The sequence below is a fragment of the Perca flavescens genome, chromosome 21, assembly GCF_004354835.1.
Source record: "Perca flavescens isolate YP-PL-M2 chromosome 21, PFLA_1.0, whole genome shotgun sequence".
In the NCBI taxonomy this organism is placed as follows: domain Eukaryota; kingdom Metazoa; phylum Chordata; class Actinopteri; order Perciformes; family Percidae; genus Perca; species Perca flavescens.
In genome coordinates this window covers 15928835-15949806 of record NC_041351.1, presented here as the reverse complement: position 1 = coordinate 15949806, position 20972 = coordinate 15928835, and the positions used below count along the sequence as shown (strand labels likewise).

The 20972-nt window shown below is 40.9% G+C and overlaps 1 protein-coding gene across 1 annotated transcript; it reads left to right on the top strand.

The window, feature by feature from the left end:
* Positions 1 to 245: 245 nt before the first annotated feature.
* On the top strand, positions 246 to 20924 carry LOC114548389 (transient receptor potential cation channel subfamily M member 4). The gene is made up of 29 exons (XM_028568318.1): positions 246 to 576; positions 2928 to 2989; positions 3112 to 3289; positions 4219 to 4399; positions 5531 to 5700; positions 5886 to 6054; positions 7227 to 7291; positions 8517 to 8750; positions 9949 to 10051; positions 10158 to 10279; positions 12050 to 12334; positions 12468 to 12569; positions 12666 to 12794; positions 13029 to 13158; positions 13485 to 13630; positions 15649 to 15761; positions 15859 to 15984; positions 16129 to 16175; positions 16276 to 16514; positions 17062 to 17177; positions 17756 to 17888; positions 17980 to 18154; positions 18382 to 18547; positions 18665 to 18846; positions 19110 to 19242; positions 19330 to 19402; positions 19748 to 19834; positions 19956 to 20014; positions 20260 to 20924. The coding sequence occupies exons 1-29, from the start codon at positions 508 to 510 to the stop codon at positions 20273 to 20275; spliced, it is 3810 nt and encodes a 1269-aa protein (XP_028424119.1). The 5' UTR covers positions 246 to 507; the 3' UTR covers positions 20276 to 20924.
* Positions 20925 to 20972: the final 48 nt, after the last annotated feature.

Sequence of the window (20972 nt, the reverse complement as noted above, 5' to 3'; positions counted from 1 at the left end):
TTCCCTTGATGAGTAGGGAATGAGGCTTTTTGTAAATCCTGACCTGACAGTATTTTCAGACAACTTTCAGTTGTTCTGTCTGTCTGCTAAGTGATGCCAAAATGTGTCTTCATTGTCGTCATTCATAAATGCAATGACAACAAAGGAATCTTATCTTATCTTATCAAAGAGATAAATGGGAACTTGTTTGGCAGACTAGGCCTACTAGCAGCTCCCACCCCAGGTATAGCCTATACAATTTCCGGGGTTTTGACTGGCCACTCCTTTTTCAAAGTTTGGAGCACGGTGTTTGCAATTAGAGCCTACTATGTGTGCCTCAACCACACCCTCACCTGTAGCTCTACATCCGTTTCCTCTAGGACTGCTAAGAAAACGTTTGGGAATGGAATTTCCATAGTTTTAGGTTTATTCAATTTCGGCAATCCGGTAAATAAGACTATCAGAGATAATTCCTGAAGTCCCTTCCTCTCGCTATCTATCAAAAAGTCGATCAGAAAAGGAAACAACATGGGAGACGCAGGAAAAGAATTAGTCGACGGCGGAGACCAAATATGCAACGTTAAGTCTAAGGACCAGGTATGATTGTAACTCTGCTTCTGTTGTGATATCATGGCGGCGTTATGTCAAAGACTGCGGTTAATTACAGAGGAATTTACTAAGTGGAAGTTGCGGCTGTCAGTTAACGTTATTCCCAGAGGCTCTGAGTCACGAGCGACGGACACAAGTTTGCTTGCTGGACGATACGTCATTGTAGTAACTTGACACTCAAAAGTTTAAGGTTGGCGAGCAACTGTAGCGTGTGAGAGAGAGAGTGTATAGACATATTTCAAGAGTGTCTGTTCATGTCTGTTGACTAGCTAACTGTATAGGCTACTTGTCAAACCGGCGAAAGTTAAGCTAACGTTAGTTTGCTTAGCTAGTTGCGGAAAAGACGGACAGGATAAACTCTGCATTCACCCATAATCCCGAAGGCAGAGGGCGTTTATGTGTGCCTTGGAACAGAAGCGCAGCGAGAAAATAGCTTTTTGTTCCGCTGATGCACTGCTTTATTAGCGCTAGCTGTTTCGTGTTTCTTGCGGTCGGTCTGATCGCCGTGCCGCGGCGCACCTCCAAGAGGTTACAACGCGACCGCGTTGCAATGATTGGCTACTGGAGAGAAAAAGTCCGTTCTTTGAGCCGCTCTGGCCACAATCTGATGAAAGAACAGACGGTTCGCGTCGTCCGCAACGCCCCGACCGCAACAAGCAATGCAACAGCATGAAACACTCGACTACTGCTCATAGACTTAGCGATATATATATATATGTGTCAGTGCTCATAGACCGTACAGTCTACTGCTGCGTGCTATGACAGTTTGCCCTACCCACTCTTGTCAGACTAGTCTGATGAGCTAGCCACTTACTCCTACTCTGGCAAAAAAAAAAAAAAAAAAAAAAAACTTTTAGCTGCCACTCACGTCAGATGTGTGAGAAGCAGACAGGCCTAAGCTAAAAATCTACAAGAATGGACTATACTAGGTTACCTCCTAAATGTAGTAAAAGTAGTCGTTGAGACTAGAAAAGCGCTATATAAGAGAACAAAATGTAGAGTAACTCCTTCTTCAAGAAGCAGACCAATACCACGACACCAACATCCAAATGATAAAAAGAAAACAAGTACAAGTTGGCTCAGTTCCAATGTTTTCACTTAAGCACTATTACTAAAAACAAAACCAGTTTAGCAGCTACTCAAGTCATGTGTGAGAAGCAGACTTAAACTAAAAATCTACCAGAATGGACTAGGCCTACCTCCTAAATGTAGTTAAAAGTAGGCTAGCTCATACTGTCAGATAGGTTATAGGCCTATCTATACTAGAATGGACTCCTAAATGTAGTTAAAAGTATCATTCTTCAAGCAGCAGACCATATACCATGGCACCAACATCCAAATGATGAAAAGAAAACAAATTTGTAAAGTTGGCTCAGTTCCAAATATTTTCACTCAACAAGCACTATTAATAAAAGTAATTATGTCTGCATTCTGTTTAGGCTGCCAGTTCCAGGGCTCTAGTAGTGGGCCACTGGCTCACTAGTCACGCTGCCAGATCTATCTCCACTGCACTATAGATACTTTCTAGTAGCCTATAGCTCTGGATGCAGCAGTACAGTAACATGATCACCGTGTGTACTTCATCCACAGCCATCCCACCAATCGGTCCCAAAACGTCCCAGTTAGAGAGTAAATGCTGTAAAACATATTTGTAAATCTTTACAATCATTCACATAAAGAACCAAGCAGGCTTGTCTTGTTGCACGATCCAAATTGTCTTCACAATTTGCCATTTTCAGGGTGTATCTTGCTAGCACAAAGTTTGTTGTTGTTTAGCGAAGGAATTTTGAGAATGGCAACACAGAGTGAAAGGTGAGGGACGTGCTGGATGTCAGGCTTTATCCTGGAAATGAACTTTCATTGATGTAGACTACTGGCTCACTGACAGGGATCACTGGCACAACTTAATGGAACGGAGCCATCGTGTTTGCAGTTAAGCTGGTTTCACACCGCCCTGTGGAAACCGCTGCAGGGGCGTTTCCCAAAAAGAGTTTCCTAAAAGATTAGGTTAAAGCTTTAGTGCGTAACTTTTTGATATTATTGAATGTCCATTATATTCAAGCCATTGCCAAATGAGTTGCTAAAAAGCTAATTAAGACTATCACCTCCACACAACTCTCTCTGTATGGCTATGCCCCTTGTGGGTTGTTCGGGTCTATGGGACCCATTTTCACTGTTTGCTAAAAGAGACATTATGCTATTCTTTATACTTCTAACTTAAACTCATTGGCCTTGGCTCATTTTCTGTGAAGAATTTTCTGTTCTGGAGTTAAACTTCTTTCAAATTGAAATAACCTGTATATAATTTCAGTGTATTTACCTGTTTAAAATGTTTTCAGACTTGGATCCCCAAAATCATCAAGAAAAGAGTTTGCACCACCTTTGTAGAAGATTCTTCCAGGTAATGTGAACTCTGTGGAGCACACTCTGATAATATCTCTCTATTTACTTTGGGGGAGTGTCAAAGGATGATCATGTTTTTTATTTTATTTTTTGCATGCATAATCCTCTCACCTCTCTCAGTAATGGCGCGCGCTGCCAGTGCGGGGGTGCAAGAGATGCCCATGGCTCTGTGGCTCTCGGTGACTATTTCAGCACAGCGATTGTCAACCACTGGGACAGCGGCCAGCACTCCTCTGAATACCCGACTGATGCCTTTGGAGAGTTGCAGTTCGCAGGAGCCAGCAAGAGGCTTAGCTATGTGGGTGGCCTATCTCTTCTGTTCTCTGAATGGCTCATTAAATGCTTTAGAGTTTACAGTATGATAAAATCTTTTTAAATTTGAAAAAAAATGTACTGGAGTTTATGCACTGATCTGATACCACTTAATTTAGCCCCGAAGACAATCTACTTTAAGTAAAGCATTCATCGTTTGTGTTTATGTTAGGGCTGGGCATTATATTGGTATTGTATCGATATCGATATATGAGGCTAGATATTGTCTTAAATTTTGGATATTGTAATATCCTGATATGACAGAAGTGTTGTCTTTTCCTGGTTTTAAAGGCTGCAAAAGTCTCATTGTGTGCATATTTTGTGAAAGCACCAATTATTGTCAACCCTACAATATCGCCACAATATCGATATTGAGGTATTTGGTCAAAAATATTGGGATATTTGATTTTCTCCATATTGCCCAGCTCTAGTTTATGTTTCACAAAAAGTTTAACCTGAGCCAGGCTGTACAATAAATATAGAAAGCATATCACATCCATACAGGGATAGTAGTATACAGCTGTTAAAACATAATAAAAAATGAACGCACTGGTATAGGATCAGTACTCCGTATTGGCTGATAAGCAAGTTTAGGTTTTAGTATCGGGAAGCAAAAATGATAATGGACCATCTCTAGTTTTAAAGACAAATGCTACAAATGCACCAAGAGCTGTAGTAGTCAGCACATTGCTTTTCCTAATCTTTAACCTACTGCGGCACCTGAGTAAACACACACACAATGCACTGAGAGTGAGATCACATTTCTATACTGAGAAGCTCCTTTATCATGATCCTAAGAACTTGGAGTATAATTTAGCACTTGTTTTGATACTTAAATGATTTATCAACTTATGAAATGTGTTTGTTCCTTTTTAATCAATCAAATGTCTATTTTGTCTATCCTGGGAATATCAGTTTCTGCGTCTGTCATGGGACACACCCCCGGCTACGGTCTACAAACTGATGACAGCCCACTGGGGCCTTCCTATACCTAACCTGGTGGTTTCTATAGTGGGCGGAGAAGGCAAGACAAAGGTGAAGACTTGGGTGCGGGAGGTCATCAGGCAGGGACTGGTGAAAGCCTCACAAAGCACAGGTAAACATATTGTGAAAGCAAACTGTAACTTTGAAATAGCTAAACCACCAATTCAAACACTGGTACGCAAGTGGGTCATAGGTCACATGCCAATTAACAGTATTGTTAAACCCATATTCAATTTTATTTATAGTATCAAATCTATCTACTTTATTAGCAGAGCATTACTACCGTAACAGAACAAAATTAATAACGGAATATGCAAGGGAGGGCAAAAGCCTAAGAGACTTATCAAGGGTCTCCCCAAGTTTGGCTGAGAAACAAATAAAATAAACTAACTAAAAACAATGACAATAAATGTGAAATAATGAATCAACACGTTCTTGGAAGACACAGAACCTTTTTTGCAGGAAAAATACAGCTGTTACCAAATGTAGTACCATTACCATGACTCCCTGGGGTCCGATCCTAATTTGGTACTACAATGGCCATTTCCTCCCAAATACTGTGCCATTGGCAGGTGTCGCACAGCGATACTGCTCTCCCGTCAACTGAGCTCACTTTAACAAGCTGTTCTCTCAGAGGCTCCCTGTCAAAGCAGAGGTATTAGACAGACAGGCAAAAACATTCAGGCATATTGTTGCTAACACACTGCAGATGGACAGTGTGTATCAACACAGACTGTATGCAAATATGTAATAAATATTACAAAGCAGACTTTTAGAAATTAAAATATCGATCTGTTGGTGGCGTGTTGCTCGGAGGTACAGTGGTTGGGCCTTAACCACAAGATTGACGGTTCTATCCCAGGCTCCTGCGGCCGCATGTCAAAGTGTCCCTGAGCAAGACACTGAAGTTGCTCCTTGGATGCCTTATAAATAGCTGTCCACTGCTCCTAATACTAGGATGGGTTAAACTGCAGAAATAAAATTTCACTACATTGTACTGTGTTTTTTTTGTTATCTTATTTACATTATTATAAAATCAAGAATATATAAGCTAATTTACACCAATTTCATTAGTTAAGTGGCTTGGTGATGTCCTTGATATTACAGCGGTAATTGAGCCATTTTTCAGGCATACAATTCCAGCTTTGAACAGCAAAACTCTGTCATGACATTTCTTTCTCTTTCCTGCAACCAAAAAGTTTCTCTGTTGTTCTCGCACTCACTGTTTGACTGCTCTACCCAGGAGCGTGGATCATGACGCCAGGCTTGCGTGAAGGTGTTGGCAGGTGTGTCGGAGAGGCGGTGAGGGATCATGCCACCGCAGCCTCGTCTGTGTCCCTCAACAAGGTGGTGGCGCTGGGCATCGCTTCCTGGGGCCTGGTGCATAACAGAGAGCAGCTGGTCAACCCTCAGGTTGTACAGGCACTCCCATACTGTATTTAAAAATGTACAGTGCAAAAAATATCTTGTTTACTTTTATCAGGCAAAAATGTCCACACTATATGTATCTTGGTATCCACCAAACCCAGGCTTCCAATGCATTAACCTTAGTTAAGGAAACCCTGCTATATCATATCCTTGGATTTTTCCTCTTGCAGGGCAGCTTTCCTGCTAAGTACCATGGCCAGAACATGTCCTCGGACACTTGCTGCCTGGACATCAACTACCAGGCCTTCCTGCTGGTGGATGACGGGAGTGTGGGACTTAGACCAGAGACAGGGTTCAGGGCCAAACTGGAGGACCACATCTCCCACCAGCTCACAGGCGGTGAGAGATGGGATTATGAAATATAATTTGTTTTCATTGTGTGTAGAATCGGAAAAGAGGAATTGTTTGCCATGGTCTCTCTGACAAAAATATGACGCTTATGACTGGAGGAAGTAGGCCTAAACATGTTTTGCCTCTGTTGTGTTGTTGTTCCTTTATTGGTATTGCCAGATATGAGGAAACCAGTGTAGCCTACGTGCATGAAGAATGATAACACATTATTTTGACTTATTTTAAAATAGCAGATTTTCAATTCTTTTCTGTTGCTATTATCTCTGGTTTCCCTTTAATAATATTCCGAGAATGTATTTATTTGTGTAAACTGTACGTAAAGAAAATTGAGATGTCTCAACCGTACAATGCTCTCTCAACCATGAACATGCCATGCACATTTATCCCAGATTTCAAGCTATTTGGCCCTCTTGTGGAGATCTTTGATTATTGCATGTGACGATAAGATGATCCTTTGGTATTCCATGCCACTGCAGTACATTTCAGACATGACTCTTTAGCATCTGAAATCAAGCTATTTAACAAGGTGCTCTTTCTATGTCTATTGCTGTCTCTTAGCTTGTGTGTTACAAGAAATATATGCAGTTTGTCTGCAAACATGATCATCATGTTTGCGTTAGTGTATATCATTGACATTCCCCTTCCGGGATTGCTCCATTGCTGCTGGAAAATCAGCCGAATTTCACTCATTTAGGCTGGATGTTGCCTTGGGCTTCCTTTGTGTTGGCATTTTAAACTCTGGTCGATATATGAGGACTATGGTTAACCTTTTCTCAGATCTCTGCAAAGTAAATCCAGACTGCTAGCTAGATTTTCTGTCCAATCTGTGTTTTCTGTTACATGATTTAAACAACTTTTAAACTTTTATATGTTCCACCAAAACAAGTTCCTTCTGAGCCTATTTTGCAGCGGCACCGCTGCTTTTCTCAGTTGCTTAAAACCGCCTAAGACGATTGTGATTGGTTTAAAGAAAGGCCAATAAACCAGAGAACGTTTTCCTCCCATGCCCGAATGCTATGTGGAGTAGCCAGACCCTCCTCCAGTGCACTTTGAAGGAAGATTTGGCAAAGCGAGACTATGTTTGCGTTAAAGTGACGTATAAAGAAATGATTACAATTGTACTGTATGAATTAACTTTATACATTTTATATTTTTTGTAGGCACCAGCGGCATAGACATCCCTGTCCTTTGTATGCTGATATCAGGGGAGGCAAGCATGCTGGAGGTACAGTCACTGCTTTTCTTGATTACCACAAAGAAATTATTAGGTCAGTTTTAATGATTTAATTTATTTATTTGACAGGGACAATGTGCAGATCCTTAGCAGTACCAGAGTTAGCTATAAGCTAATTTTCATCTGTAGTCCCTGGGCAGGAATCCAAAACACCTCTGTCAGAGGGAAAACCTAACACTGGAGTATAAAAAAACTTTAACACAACATGAAGACAACAATACAATTTCACAGTATTAAAACACCAAAACAACAGTACCAACAATAAATTCATAACATTTAAGTACTACAACAGGACTTCACAACATTAAGATTAGCTGTTTGGATTTATGCTTGATGGGAACATGATTGGTTTGATTTCAGCCATGTTTCATCTTGAATTTAAAACCAGCAAAGCTGTTCCATTCTCGGATCTCTCTTGGTACTGAGTTCCAATACTTTGTGGCCCTAATAGAGAAGACTGATCTGCCAAACTCCGTAGATCTGTGCTGTACTGCACAGTCACCTCTGTTGGTCGTCCTAGTTCTCCTCCCATTGTCTGAATGCAGTGATATAAACTAATTTAATGGAGGAACAGCCAAATCATTAATTACTTTATAGACTAGACTAACATCAGCAAGAAACACAAAACTGTCAAAGGTCATGAGGTTATGTCTTTGAAATATGTTACAGTGGTGATAACTTGATTGCTTTTTGTCCAATGCCTTGGGTGTTTATTTGTAAAGTGTTTGCAGTGGAGCAAGTGTAGTTTTTCCAGCTTGTGACCAGCTTGTGATGCAGTATATGTGTGAAAGAGTCATTGAGTGCATATAAGGTTATGCTGCAAATAAGGGCAGCTGGTTTCTAATATATTTAAAGTTCCTTAAATTAAATTCGACAATTTCACACGTTTCTTAAATGACACATCTGGATCCTTTCCCACTTAACAGTGATATCTGGCTGACCTCCATTTTTGTTTTTTCTATTATAAAATACATACAGGCAGTTTTACTGATGTTAAGTGTAAGGCAGGACTCTGAGAGCCAGTCAGAAATGTTGGCCATTGCTGCTGTTAATTTACCTGCCACCTCATATCTATCTTTTCCATGTACAGGGATGACTGTGTCATCCGCGTACGTTTGGGTGTCAACTTCTGGACATAAAAACGGCAGATCATGCAGATATTATGCCTTTTTATATTCTGTAAAAAATGTCTCTCTATTATCCTAATTTCTATCAGAGAGTGGAGCTTTCTCTGAAGACCTCCATGCCTTGGCTGGTGCTGGCTGGCTCAGGAGGCCTGGCTGACTTCTTGAGCGATGTCTTGGAGAATCTGTCATCATCCCAAATTGGCCAGTCCTCCGGTGATGGAGATGGTGAGGCGGGTCCCAGCATAGATCTGAAAGACAAAGTGGCAGAAAGGGTTAGGCGGCACTTCCCTTCTGAAGCGGAGGCAGACAAACTAGTTGAACGGGTAAGAGCTGGAGGCCGAGACATGTGTTGTCATGTGACATGCAGAATGGAGAATCAAGGATATTTCATAATATAATGGGCAGATTGCCAATAAACTTACTGTACGTGTTTATGCTTCCAAGTGGACAAAGTAATTTTCTATTCCATCATAACCCTCAGAGCAAGCTTATACTGTTTAGACTTGCTGCTGCTGCTAAGGCTCTAAGAACAGCAAAATGATCAGTATGTTGCTCGTGCCGTCCAACACTTCATATTGTTGCATGTAATGAGCATTTGTTGACTCTACTGTACCTGTAGATGTAAAGCTACTACCTGTCTCAGATTGTGTCAGATTGTCCCACATTTCTGAAACAGCTTGCTGCTATTTAGTTCCTGTGCTATTTGCAATGAACTCACTCACAAGCTGTGGTTTGGAAGTCAATTTTCATATGGCATAATCAGATTATTTTTTGTAACACAAGACTTGCTGCATTATGTGTAGTTATGTGCTGAACTATTTTATAGTGATCCTCCAGGTTTTCCTGATATGAGGACAAATCACTATTATGTCGTGTTCACACCAAGGCAAAGCTAATATTAGCCTTGCTTTAATCGGATGACTGCGGGATCATATTGGGATCATGTGTTTTGCTGTGTGTAGAGCTTTTTTAATTGCATTAAACCGATAAAAGTATGCCGAAAACAACCTCATGATGTTGATGCCTGGTTGTGAACACGCTGTTGCACACTAGAAATTTGACTTGAAAATTCCCTGAATGCAACGTAAAAAGCTCATCTCTCTTTTTTTTTTTTTTTGAGTGGAAGTGACATCACTACATGTTCACTTCTCTGCTCTCCCAGCACACCCTCCTCACAGCTGCAGCTTTAAAAAATGATTTGTGTGAGTTTGATTCAATGTAACATCATTAATCCCACTGCTTTGAAATGCTTTGCGAGCGTGGCTGGTTATTGACTCATTCAATCTGCAATGTAACATTATTACTGATTTGATTTTCTATCTTTTGAACTTGGGAGCATTCTTTTCTACCTGCTGGCCAATTATTTACACTCAACGTTATCATGGATTTGACAATAACCTTTGTCACCAAATGTTTTTCCATCACTATCTGTCAGCTTAGTCTCTTTCTCAGTATCGCCAAGTATTAAGCTCATATATTCAGTATTCCTGTTTGTCTTCTATCCTTGTTCTGGGTCTCCAGGCTCTGAGCATCTACCAGCACAGAGACTTAATTACAATCTACCACGGAGAGCAGGACAGCCCAAATGAGTTTGATACACTCCTGCTCAAATCATTGGTGGGAGGTACATCCATCTAATTTTAACTATGGATATTGCTGTTTTAGATCTTTTTTTAGGTTTTTTTCATTTCTTTATTTTGATGTTTGTGTTGTAATTCTGTGTTTTTCAGCTAGTCGGCATCGTGTGTCAGAGGAGGACAGCCCTTACAATGACGAGCTGAAGCTAGCCGTCACATGGAACAGGGTTGGCTTTGCCAAGAGTGAACTCTTCAATGGAGACATCCATTGGAAGGTGTGTGTGTGTGTGTGTGTGTGTGTGTGTGTGTGTGTGTGTGTGTGTGTGTGTGTGTGTGTGTGTGTGTGTGTGTGTGTGTGTGTGTGTGTGTGTGTGTGTGTGTGTGTGTGTGTGTGTGTGTGTGTGTGTGTGTGTGTGTGTGTGTGTGTGTGTGTGTGTGTGTGTGTGTGTGTGTGTGTGTGTGTGTGTGTGTGTGTGTGTGTGTGTGTGTGTGTGAATATGCCTGCGTGTGCGGCGTAATATGCCACTTGTTTGTTTTTTGATAATTTTTTTATTAATCATATATATATTTTTTTCATTTTAGGCCTTTTATTTGTATAGGACAGTGTTGTAATGTAACAAAGTACAAATACTTTGTTGCTGTACTTAAGTAGAATTTTCACGTATCTGTACTTCGTTATTTACAGTACACGCCAAAAGTTTGTTTCCTTTATTTTCATGACTATTTACATTGTAGATTCTCACTGAAGGCATCAAAACTATGAATGAACACATATGGAATTATGTACTTAACAAAAAAGTGTGAAATAACTGAAAACATGTCTTATATTTTAGATTCTTCAAAGTAGCCACCCTTTTTCTTTTTTTGATAACTCTGCAAACCCTTGGTGTTCTCTCAATGAGCTTCATGAGGTAGTCACCTGAAATGGTTTTCACTTCACAGGTTTGCTTTGTCAGGGTTAATTAGTGGAATTTGTTCCCTTATTAATAAAAAAGCAAAGGGTGGCTACTTTGAAGAATCTAAAATATAAGACATGTTTTCAGTTATTTCACACTTTTTTGTTAAGTACATAATTCCATATGTGTTCATTCATAGTTTTGATGCCTTCAGTGAGAATCTACAATGTAAATAGTCATGAAAATAAAGAAACACATTGAATGAGAAGGTGTGTCCAAACTTTTGGCCTGTACTGTTTTTTTGAGAAACTCAACTCCATTCCTAAATACAGTGTATACTTTTACTACACCACATTTCCCCTAAGCATTTTAGTTTCTAGCTACTACAAAATGAAATCAGACGAAATTTGTTACACTGGAAGAAAACAGGTTTGGCAAATCCTAGCTGCTAGATTGCATGTTAATGCACACTCCATACCAGTTGGTGACGTGATGCCTGTTGCCAAGCGGCAAAAAAAAAAAAAAAAAAAAAAAAACATAGGCCAAAACTAAAGAAGAAGAGGAGGAAGCATAATAACGGATAGTGACATGGAAGAATCTGCTGCAGGCTCTGCCATCAACGTAACAGACGATGAACGCCCCAACGACCGTGGCGATGAAGATAATGTTACACACCTTTGGCCATAAAGTTTATTTTGTTTTACTTTGACTTCCAATAATCAAGTACATTTAGTACCAGAAAATTACTTTTGACACTTATTTACAGTAAATATCAGATACTTCAAGGCTTTTACTCAAGTAATATTCTAAAAGGTGGCTTTAACTTCTGCCAAAGTCATTGTCTGGTAAGATACTTGTACTTTTACTCAAGTATTGCGTTGAAGTACTTTACACAAGACTGGTATAGGACAGCTTAGTCTTAAAAGGGTCTCCCCTTTGCAGCAAAGTGCGGCAGATTGAAGTCGAACCTGCGGCCACTGCGTTGAGGAGTAAACCTCTATATATGGGCGCCCTACCCAGGCGCCTGTAATATGCCACTTTTGACAAATAAAACATGTTTAGCCTTGCCGTGTAATGGCATTGTTGGTATGAAATAAGTGAAAATGTATTTTTAAAATCTTGTATTATAACCTTCACCCAATCAAATAGCATAAAGACTTGGAAGACTCCATGACAGATGCCCTGATCAACGACAAGCCTCAGTTTGTACGTCTTTTCGCTGAGAATGGCCTCAACATTCTGGAGTACCTGACTTATGGCAGGCTGGAAAGCCTCTACCGCTCAGTGGCTGAAGGGACGGTGCTTTACCAGCTACTTCAGCGCCAACTAGCGGAGCGTCGGGGAACTGCAGCTGAATCAAATGTGCAGTACTCCCCTTCCAAAGTGGCAAAAAAGAAAAAAAAGAGTGGCCCAGAGGAGATCACCCTTTTTGAGGTTTGTTTTTTTCTGATGAGAGCGACATGCCATGCCTCTGATCTAGTTTTGCAATCAAAAACAATGTAAAGAAAGCTTGAGTTTACACATACACGTTTGTTTGTTTGTTACTTTGCCCCCGTTTTTCCCTCAGGTTGCAGAGCTCCTGGAACTGTTAATGGGTGACATCTGCCAGCCGTTTTACTACGATGCTTTGGGCTTAGAACAGACCTCAGTCAAGAGTAGAGCTTTTAGGGTACTCTTAACATTTCTTAATGTGTAGACATATTTCAAAACCAATGAACCACTGTCAATCTCATACCTTCTGCCCTTCTTCTTTTCTTCCTCCCAGCGTGCCAGTAAGCTGCTGCAAGGAGACTGCTTGTATCGCGGAATGCGCTGCCTCTTCCCCTGGGCTTCGCTCTTCATCTGGGCCGTCCTCCAGAACCGCAGCGAGATGGCCACCTTCTTCTGGGAGATGGTAAAACTTTTGAGAGCTAGAGGAAGCAGAAATTAGTTGTGCGGCTTTATGAAATAAGAACATGACAATCCTCTATGCTCTTGGTGCAATCAGGCTCACAACTGTGCCTGCTGTAGCACATAAAATTCTTTAAACCAACTGACTGATATTAGTAAAATGTTTTTACTTCATTGCCAAATACTGTATCAGTTGAAAAAGTTTTTATGCCCTGACTTCTTTTGCTGTCTCTCCCAGGCAGGGGAGTCTGTGCTGAGTGCTCTTGGTGGCTGTAAGATTCTGAGGGAACTGTGCAAGCTGGAGACGGAGACTGAGGCCAAACTGTCCACAAAAGAACTGGCCCAAAGGTTTGAGAACCTGGCACATGGTGAGACCATAAACACACCATCTGATTTAAAAAAAAAAAAAAAAAAAAAAAAAAAAAAAAAAAAAAAAAAGCAGAAATGATGATCTGACATTTCACATCCTTATTGTTCTGTTGTTATTTGGCCACTCCTTATGCGTAAGTTAAGTAACATTTGACTGATTTAGCGGTATGCTTTTTATTCAAGTATTTGTTGCTTGTGGTAATGGGTACGTTTTTGAATTCCTTGTCAAATAAAGCAATGCAGTCACGTCCCTTGTATAATTTTCAGAATAAGGACTTTCCATCCAACCAAATTTATTTATGCACTTGTCTTTCCCTTTCCTCAGATGTTTTCGGCTCTTGCTATCGGAGCAATGAGAGTCGCTCATTCACCCTGCTAATTAGGAAATCTCCATTTTGGGGTGGTACCACCTGCCTCCAGATGGGCATGGGCGCCGACGCCCGACTTTTCTTCAGCCACGACGGAGTACAGGTTTGTCACTGTTTTTACACCTGTGACGACGTATGAAAGAGAGAAATGGAACCAAGTCACAGACTTAATTGTGGCAGTTTGACCAGTTATGTTTATGCTTAGTCCTTTTTGAATATTTAAATCTGTGGGTTCTATCTTGCACCCAGCGCAATTGACTTGGAACACAGACGCTTGTATCATTCCTATTTTGCACCCGACGCACAGCGGACTTTTCCCTCCACAGACTCACGTCGGTAAATTAGGGAATGAACTTGCACTCCCGGGGGCGGTTCAGCAAAAAGAGGAGGCGTGTTCAGGTGCAAACGTTCCCTAATGGTGGCCAAAATCGCACTAATTTCGAACTTTCAATTCCAAATGGCGGACTTCCTATTTGTTTTAGGGTATGGCTCCAATGACGTTTTTTTGTACGTCTTTACATGCTATATATATATGTACCGAGTTTTTTAGTTTAGCGTCTGTGTTAGTTTTTTTTTTATTATTTTGTAGGGGGCACTAGCAAGCCATTTTTTGGAAACATATTTTTTTTCATTTCCGAAACCTTTAAAATATGTAAAATGGCACCAGAAGTGATGCGACCGCCAATTTTGGTGAGTTTTTGAGTATGTTAAGCTCCTCAAAAAAGCGATTAATTTGCCGGAAGAGAGGAAAGGAAGAATTGCTTCAGTTTCAATAGGGCCTTCGCCGCTGTCGGCGCTCGGGCCCTAAATATGACCTTGTTTTACACAACATTTCCATGAATCATGGATGTGTTGATGACATAAATGAGGAAATATTAGAGGACTTAAGGAACTGCATGTGCCGATGCCACTTAACCCAAATGCCCCAGCAGCAGCACGGGAGAGGAGAGACCAAAGAGCTGCATCGTCTATAGTGAGGTAATCTCAGTCTAATGTTAGACTACGTTGCAAAAATATCACCATGCATTCATAACCTCGTGATTCAGTGAGAGTGAGCTCTAGCCTGGGTAAACCCTGACGAACTTCCGGCAAATTTGAGATTCGCTCTGCAAGTCAGTCTGGCGAAGAGCCCATTCAAACCAATTTTCCAATGTCCCCAAAATTGAGGCACCAATCACAACCGCCGAGGCGGGCTTTACACCAATCGCAACCGTTGAGACGGGCTTTACGCGACGACGATAGTGCAGCGACGACGAGCAGCTTTTTGTTTACATTCAACATGACTGCTACCGAAGTGCAGCGTCACCCAGATCATTGGTCTGATTGGTTGGACTAGCCAATGCGCCCAGAGGCATTTGAGCGGCGTCCATTGGTGACACCCCTTTGGAAATGAACTGTCATTGAACCTTTCCCAGACCCACTCTCAGTTACAACTGAGAAGGGTCTGGTGTCAACCAGGCTAAGTGAGCCCAAAACATCGGCAAGTATGTTTTTGTGACATTTCTTTATTTACGTTTTGTCAAAAAGAAAAATCGATAGCAAACGTCGGTCTCGTCGGCTGTGAACCACTCCTGGCGTGCGCCCATGGATGTATTAAGCCGCCATTATAATAGCAATCCGCCACGCAACAAGCGTGCCTGCTTTTAAAGGGAATGTGAGATAACGCTCTGATTGGTTTATTGCACGTTACGCCCACACCACACTTATGAGTAATGTAGCTACTTCAGACCAACCCATTTTAGATTTGCGTGAGATCCGACCACAAAGCTACTTGCGTTTGGTGTTTTGATTCTTGCGTTTCAGATCGTTAAAATAGGGCCCCGTACCTCAAACTTGATTTTGATAGATTTTCAGTCTAAGATTAATTCCATTTTCTATCTTTTTCTAAAAAATGAAATCGCATAAATGTAACCCTTCCGTTATATTGACATACATGCTCTGCCAATGGTTAACTCATAATGTGGAGGTAAAATAGTCTTTGCTTCTTTTATTTCATTGCAACTGTAATTGCAAAAGACAGCATGGGCATAATTAAGGAATAATGATGTAATTACAGCCACTTTATATTACACAAATAAATTGCAGTTGGTGAAAATGGTCTAATTGTGTATTCTGGTCCAGGCTCTGTTGTCCCAGATCTGGTGGGGTGACATGAAGAGGAACACGGAGGTGTGGAAGCTCGTGTTCACCTTCTTCTGCCCCGTCCTCTGCTACACCAACTTCATCTCCTTCAGGTAAAATTCCCAATTTTATTATTATTTATTTATTAACATTCAGAAGATTTCTAAACATTTCAGGAGTGATACTTTAGACCATACTCCAACCTAACAGGAAACAACAGAAAGATGAAGAAGAAGAAGAGGAGGAGGAGGTGGAGCCTAACGATGACGGGCTGGGCAAGGACAGCGACAGCCTCTATGGAAACACAGTCTTCTCTTTCGCCGACATCAACCACATGTAAGACTCTAAATAATTCTAAAGAGATGTGGTTTGTCAAATGGCGAGGTTTTTCCTTTTACGACACTTGCCTCCCAGTTTTGAATGGACATTACTTCATTGATGTAGTGTTTATTCATTAAAAATGTGTAATTGTTGTACCAGGGAAGTTGAGTCACCAAGACCAAACACCAGGACAGCAGGCATCAAAGGTGAGTTCTATTTGAAGGCAGCATCTCTGAAAAAGCTGGAGGAATGATCCATTCAATAAGCTACTTATCCATGTCCAATAACCTTAACCTTACTTAACAGGCAGACTCCACTCTCACAGACCCCCAAAGCGTCCATATGTAGTGTCACGATGGCGACAGTTCTGGTTTGCACCTGTCACCACATTTTTGGGCAACGTCCTGATGTACTTCCTCTTCCTCCTGCTATTTGCGTACGTTTTGTTGGTGGACTTCAAGCCTTCGCCTGCCTCTGGTCTGGCCGTCTCAGAGTATGTGCTATACTTCTGGGTATTCACTTTCGTGTGTGAGGAGATCCGACAGGTGAGTGCTGCGAGACATATTTTTGACCAAATACCTCTATCGATATTCTAGCGATATTGTAGGGTTGACAATTGGTGCTTTCACAAAATAGTTACACAATGAGATTTTTAAAATAAATATCATCAGTAATGTGGATATAATAACTATGTGGGTAAAGGCAAATAATAGAACAGTTACAACAGTCTGGTAAGTTCAGAAAAGGACATAGCTTTACTGTAATGCAGCCTTTAAAACCAGGAAAAGACAACACTTGTGTCTTATCAGGATATTACAATATCCAAAATTTAAGACGATATCTAGCCTCAGATATCGATATAATATCGATATATTGCCCAGCCCTGCTTGCATCAATTGTTATGCTTAATGCATCTACTTCACATTTAGCCACTGCAAAGTAGATAGGCGGTAACATCACTTCACATTAAATCTTATACCCATAGCTTTCTGAAGGGGATCTTGCACAGATCAACACTGTTAGAGCTTTTCTGTTCATAGCTGTGCTTCATCTATGGATCTGTGAAGTTGATCGATGTTTTCTTTTCTAAAGACGTTCTTTTTGGGGTCGATAAGTTACCGTCAGAGGATCAGAGTGTACATTCAGGATGTGTGGAACAAGTTTGACCTCACTGCCATCACGCTGTTCATCATAGGAGTAATCTGCAGGTACGCACAACTACTACACACGGGACTACTACAGGATTATGCCAAAATCTTTCACATATTATTTTAATGAGGTTTTCATGTTGCAGAATTACACAAATTTGTTCTCAATGGCTTTGGCTCTTGACACTGTAAAACAGAGCACTGTGTTGTCTGTGTCACCATCACAGGGCAAAATATTCACAGGTCAACCTAATTGAGTTTTACGCGCCTAGTAGTTTAAGTTGATTACTGTGATTATCAGGGAATGCAATGACATTTTTTATTTTTTATTTATTTTTTACTAGAAAAGCATACTGGTCAGAAATCGGACCAAAATGACGTCCTAACAAATTACACACGTCACAGACATGTCTTAACTATCCTATAAATCATCTTGTATATCCTGTTCTCCTGAGTCCGGTAAATGCAAAGCGTGCAGATGCCCCTCACTTCCATCCTCCGTAAGATTCTAGTTCCAGTTGTGTACCATTTCTAAAGTGCAGTTTCTATATGATGTATCAAATGAAGCTTGTAGGATAGTTTCACAAGTTGACCACTCTCTGTTTATCACATTTGATTTGCTTCACTCTGTCTTTCAGGATGTTCAAGCAGTCATATGGATTTGGCCGGGATGTCCTGTGTGTGGGCTACATGGTCTTCACCCTTCGTCTCCTTCACATCTTTGCCATTCACAAACAACTGGGGCCAAAAATCATCATTGTTGGCAAGATGGTGAGAAACATTCCCTAAGTTGACATCATACCAATGTTATTCAGCAGGATGTTGGCATTATAATGACGGAACATATTTCCTCCTTTTTTAGATGAAGGATGTCTTTTTCTTCTTTTTCTTCATGATGGTGTGGCTCATAGCATATGGAGTAGCCAATCAGGCTTTGCTTTACTCCTACGACCCAAACTTAGACCGCATCTTTCGCCGTGTTTTCTACAGACCGTACTTGCACATCTTTGGACAGATCCCTGTGGAAGAGATGGATGGTATAATTGTTTGTGTTTGTGTGCCATGCATCTTGAGAAAATAATAGTTCCAGTTTTAAACCTGTCTGAGAATAATGTTGTAGCCTGTACTGGGCATTTTCTACAGCCATTGCAGCTTTTTAACAATCACCACAGTATCCCAATAGCAGATTTATGTGATAATATCAAAAGACAGGACATATTTTATACTTTTATACTACCTGTATATATTTTTGTGTCCATTGCAGTAAAAAAGTCGTGGGAAATGGACTGCACACATAACATGACGTTGATCCAGAATGGTGAGGAGCCGTGCAGGACTGTGTCTAATAACTGGCTGGTGGTAATTCTGCTGGTTATTTATCTGCTGGTCACCAATATCCTGCTCATCAACCTGCTCATCGCCATGTTTAGGTAAAGAACAAAGAGCAAGGTGTCCATCAATCTGTCTCCGTGGCTTCACCAACATGCTGTAAGTTTTCTACAGTTTGCCACAGCACTCTTTACACTGCTCTCTTTGTGTCCACCCAGCTACACCTTCAATAAAGTGCAGGCTCACAGCGACATCTACTGGAAGTTCCAGCGCTACAACCTGATTGTTCAGTACCACTCCCTTCCCTCCCTGGCTCCTCCTTTCATCATCCTCTCTCACATCAACATCTTTATCAAGAGGGCTATCCGCAAGGTGCCCTCTTTCAAGATACTGCACTTTGGTCAGTATTTGAAAAGGAGTCTTAAGTTAGTCTAATGTTATAAAGTTATTGCGTAATTCTCCGAAACTAACAATATTAGTTGTTGCCTTTTGTAGCTTCCCACAGAATGCAGTATCTCTAATGGCAGAATCTAAAGGGGAATTGGATCATTTTTTGCTTCCACATCGGCTTCAATTCAGCCATGGTGGTTCCTGCGTGGTTTAGGAAACGCCATGCCTGAGTTGAATGATAGCAATAATAAAACTCTTTGCCTTTCTTATTAGTATTGCAGTTAAGAGGGAAAGCAGCTAACAGGCTAATGACGTGGGAAAACATTCAGAAGGAGGACTTCCTGTCGGCCCAGAACAAGCTCCAGAGGAACTGTGACTCAGAGAGGCTCAAACGGATGTCCGTCAAGTGAGCACACCTTCCTACACCAACACTGTAGCAGTGAAATGATTTTGGCTCCATCATACTGAGTTGAATGTTTCCTTTTTCTTTTAGAGTGGATGATGTGCTTAAAAATGTGACTGAAAGCAGAGGCTTTGACCATAGGCTGAGGGTTCTGGAGAATGAGGTAAAAATGAAAGCACTCTTTTTTTTTTTTTTTTTTATCATTCTTTATCATGTGTGTCGTTCTTGATACTTACATGGCATTGCTGTAAAAGAGCTCAGTCAACCTCTCCTATGTAAAGGACAAAGTTTACCCATTTAGATATAGCAGGGCTGGGTGATATGCATCATGACAACTAGAACACTATGTTCTGATATTGATATCAAATATGTACAATTCACAGGAAATGTCAACATGTATTCTGAGCTCACTGCCTGGTATTCCCAAAATACTGGCGCTTCCCTCAGGTGTCTTGGAGTTACTGTATGTCAATAAACAGATTTTGGCTCTTTTGAATCTCCTCCTCAGATGGAATATTGTTCACATGCTCTCAGCTGGATTGTGGATACTATGGCACAAGGCAGCACGTTCAAACCTTCTCGTCCTCCACCTGCAGTAAGTGGTGCAAAATCGAAGCACACATTCTTCACAGAAACTATGGAGTAGTTTTTGCCTCGAGTCATTCATACTTAACCTGTCCCCTCACTTACCATACTCTGCCTCTTCTCCTACACAGATTCGTCACCCTCGTCTCCCAGTTCCATCTGATTCAGCCTTGGTGATGCCTTTATCAGGGTTGGTATAAAACTCGAAGAGCTTTTACTTTGGCTGCTCCCATGCTACCCACCGACCACTCTAGGGCCGGAATATCATACCGCTGTGCCTCCTCACTTTGGCCTTGATGCCCCGCCCCCACCGTAACTCTCGCCAAAATGCAACCTAGGGTGTTTTTGTGAATGTACCCTAGTCACACTTTAGTTTAAAAGCATAATTAGGACAGAAGCGCCACTTTTAAGATTTATTGTATCTTTGTTTTTCAGTCAAATGGCCTTTTGAATGGGAGTGCTATGGGCACTTCTATGATGGCATCAAAATCAACATTTTTAAAACGCTAAGAAGGCTCGACAACACATGAAACTTTGTAGTATCACCAGGGTCTCTACACATGAACTTGATGATTGAGAACATTGTTTGTGTACACAGTTTACTAAAAAAGGTTTTGAACAACTTACTTTAGCAGTTGTTGTTTCCGGGCGCTACCATCTCCGAATGCAACATAACAGGGAGGAGAGTAAAGATGGAAATCTCCTAAAGCTTAGTTCCATATAAATGCACGGATAATTCGTAGTTTTGTCGTTAGTGAAAAACCATATTGACCTTGTAGTTGAAAAAGGAGCCTCGTATAAGAATGACATTTGCTCCTATGGAGTCAGTTCATTCGCATTCTGAGATCGTCACTTTTTGACTGGTGAGATGGTAGCGCCCGGAAACAACAACTGCTAAAGTAAGTCGTTCAAAGCCTTTCTTTTTAGTAAACTTTGTGTACACAAACAATGTTTTGAGCTGGTCGCTGGAATTCCTTTTTTAAGGTTCTTATATAGGTTTTTACTGCTATATTTAAACTTTTGATACTGTTACATTCAATGCACATTATTGTTTTAGCAACCTTAAATGTTTAATCGTGAATGTGTATTGCTAGATTATATTATTCTGTTCAATAAATTGTGTATACATTATAATGAATGAGTTCTCT

What these genes read in the sequence shown, in the direction of transcription:
- LOC114548389 (XM_028568318.1), top strand. Translation starts at nt 508, where the DNA reads ATGGGAGACGCAGGAAAAGAATTAGTCGACGGCGGAGACCAAATATGC. An exon ending in GAAAGCCTCACAAAGCACAG is followed by an intron (nt 4,400 to 5,530) that starts GTAAACATATTG and finishes TGCTCTACCCAG; the next exon opens with GAGCGTGGATCATGACGCCA. An exon ending in CAGACAAACTAGTTGAACGG is followed by an intron (nt 8,751 to 9,948) that starts GTAAGAGCTGGA and finishes CTGGGTCTCCAG; the next exon opens with GCTCTGAGCATCTACCAGCA.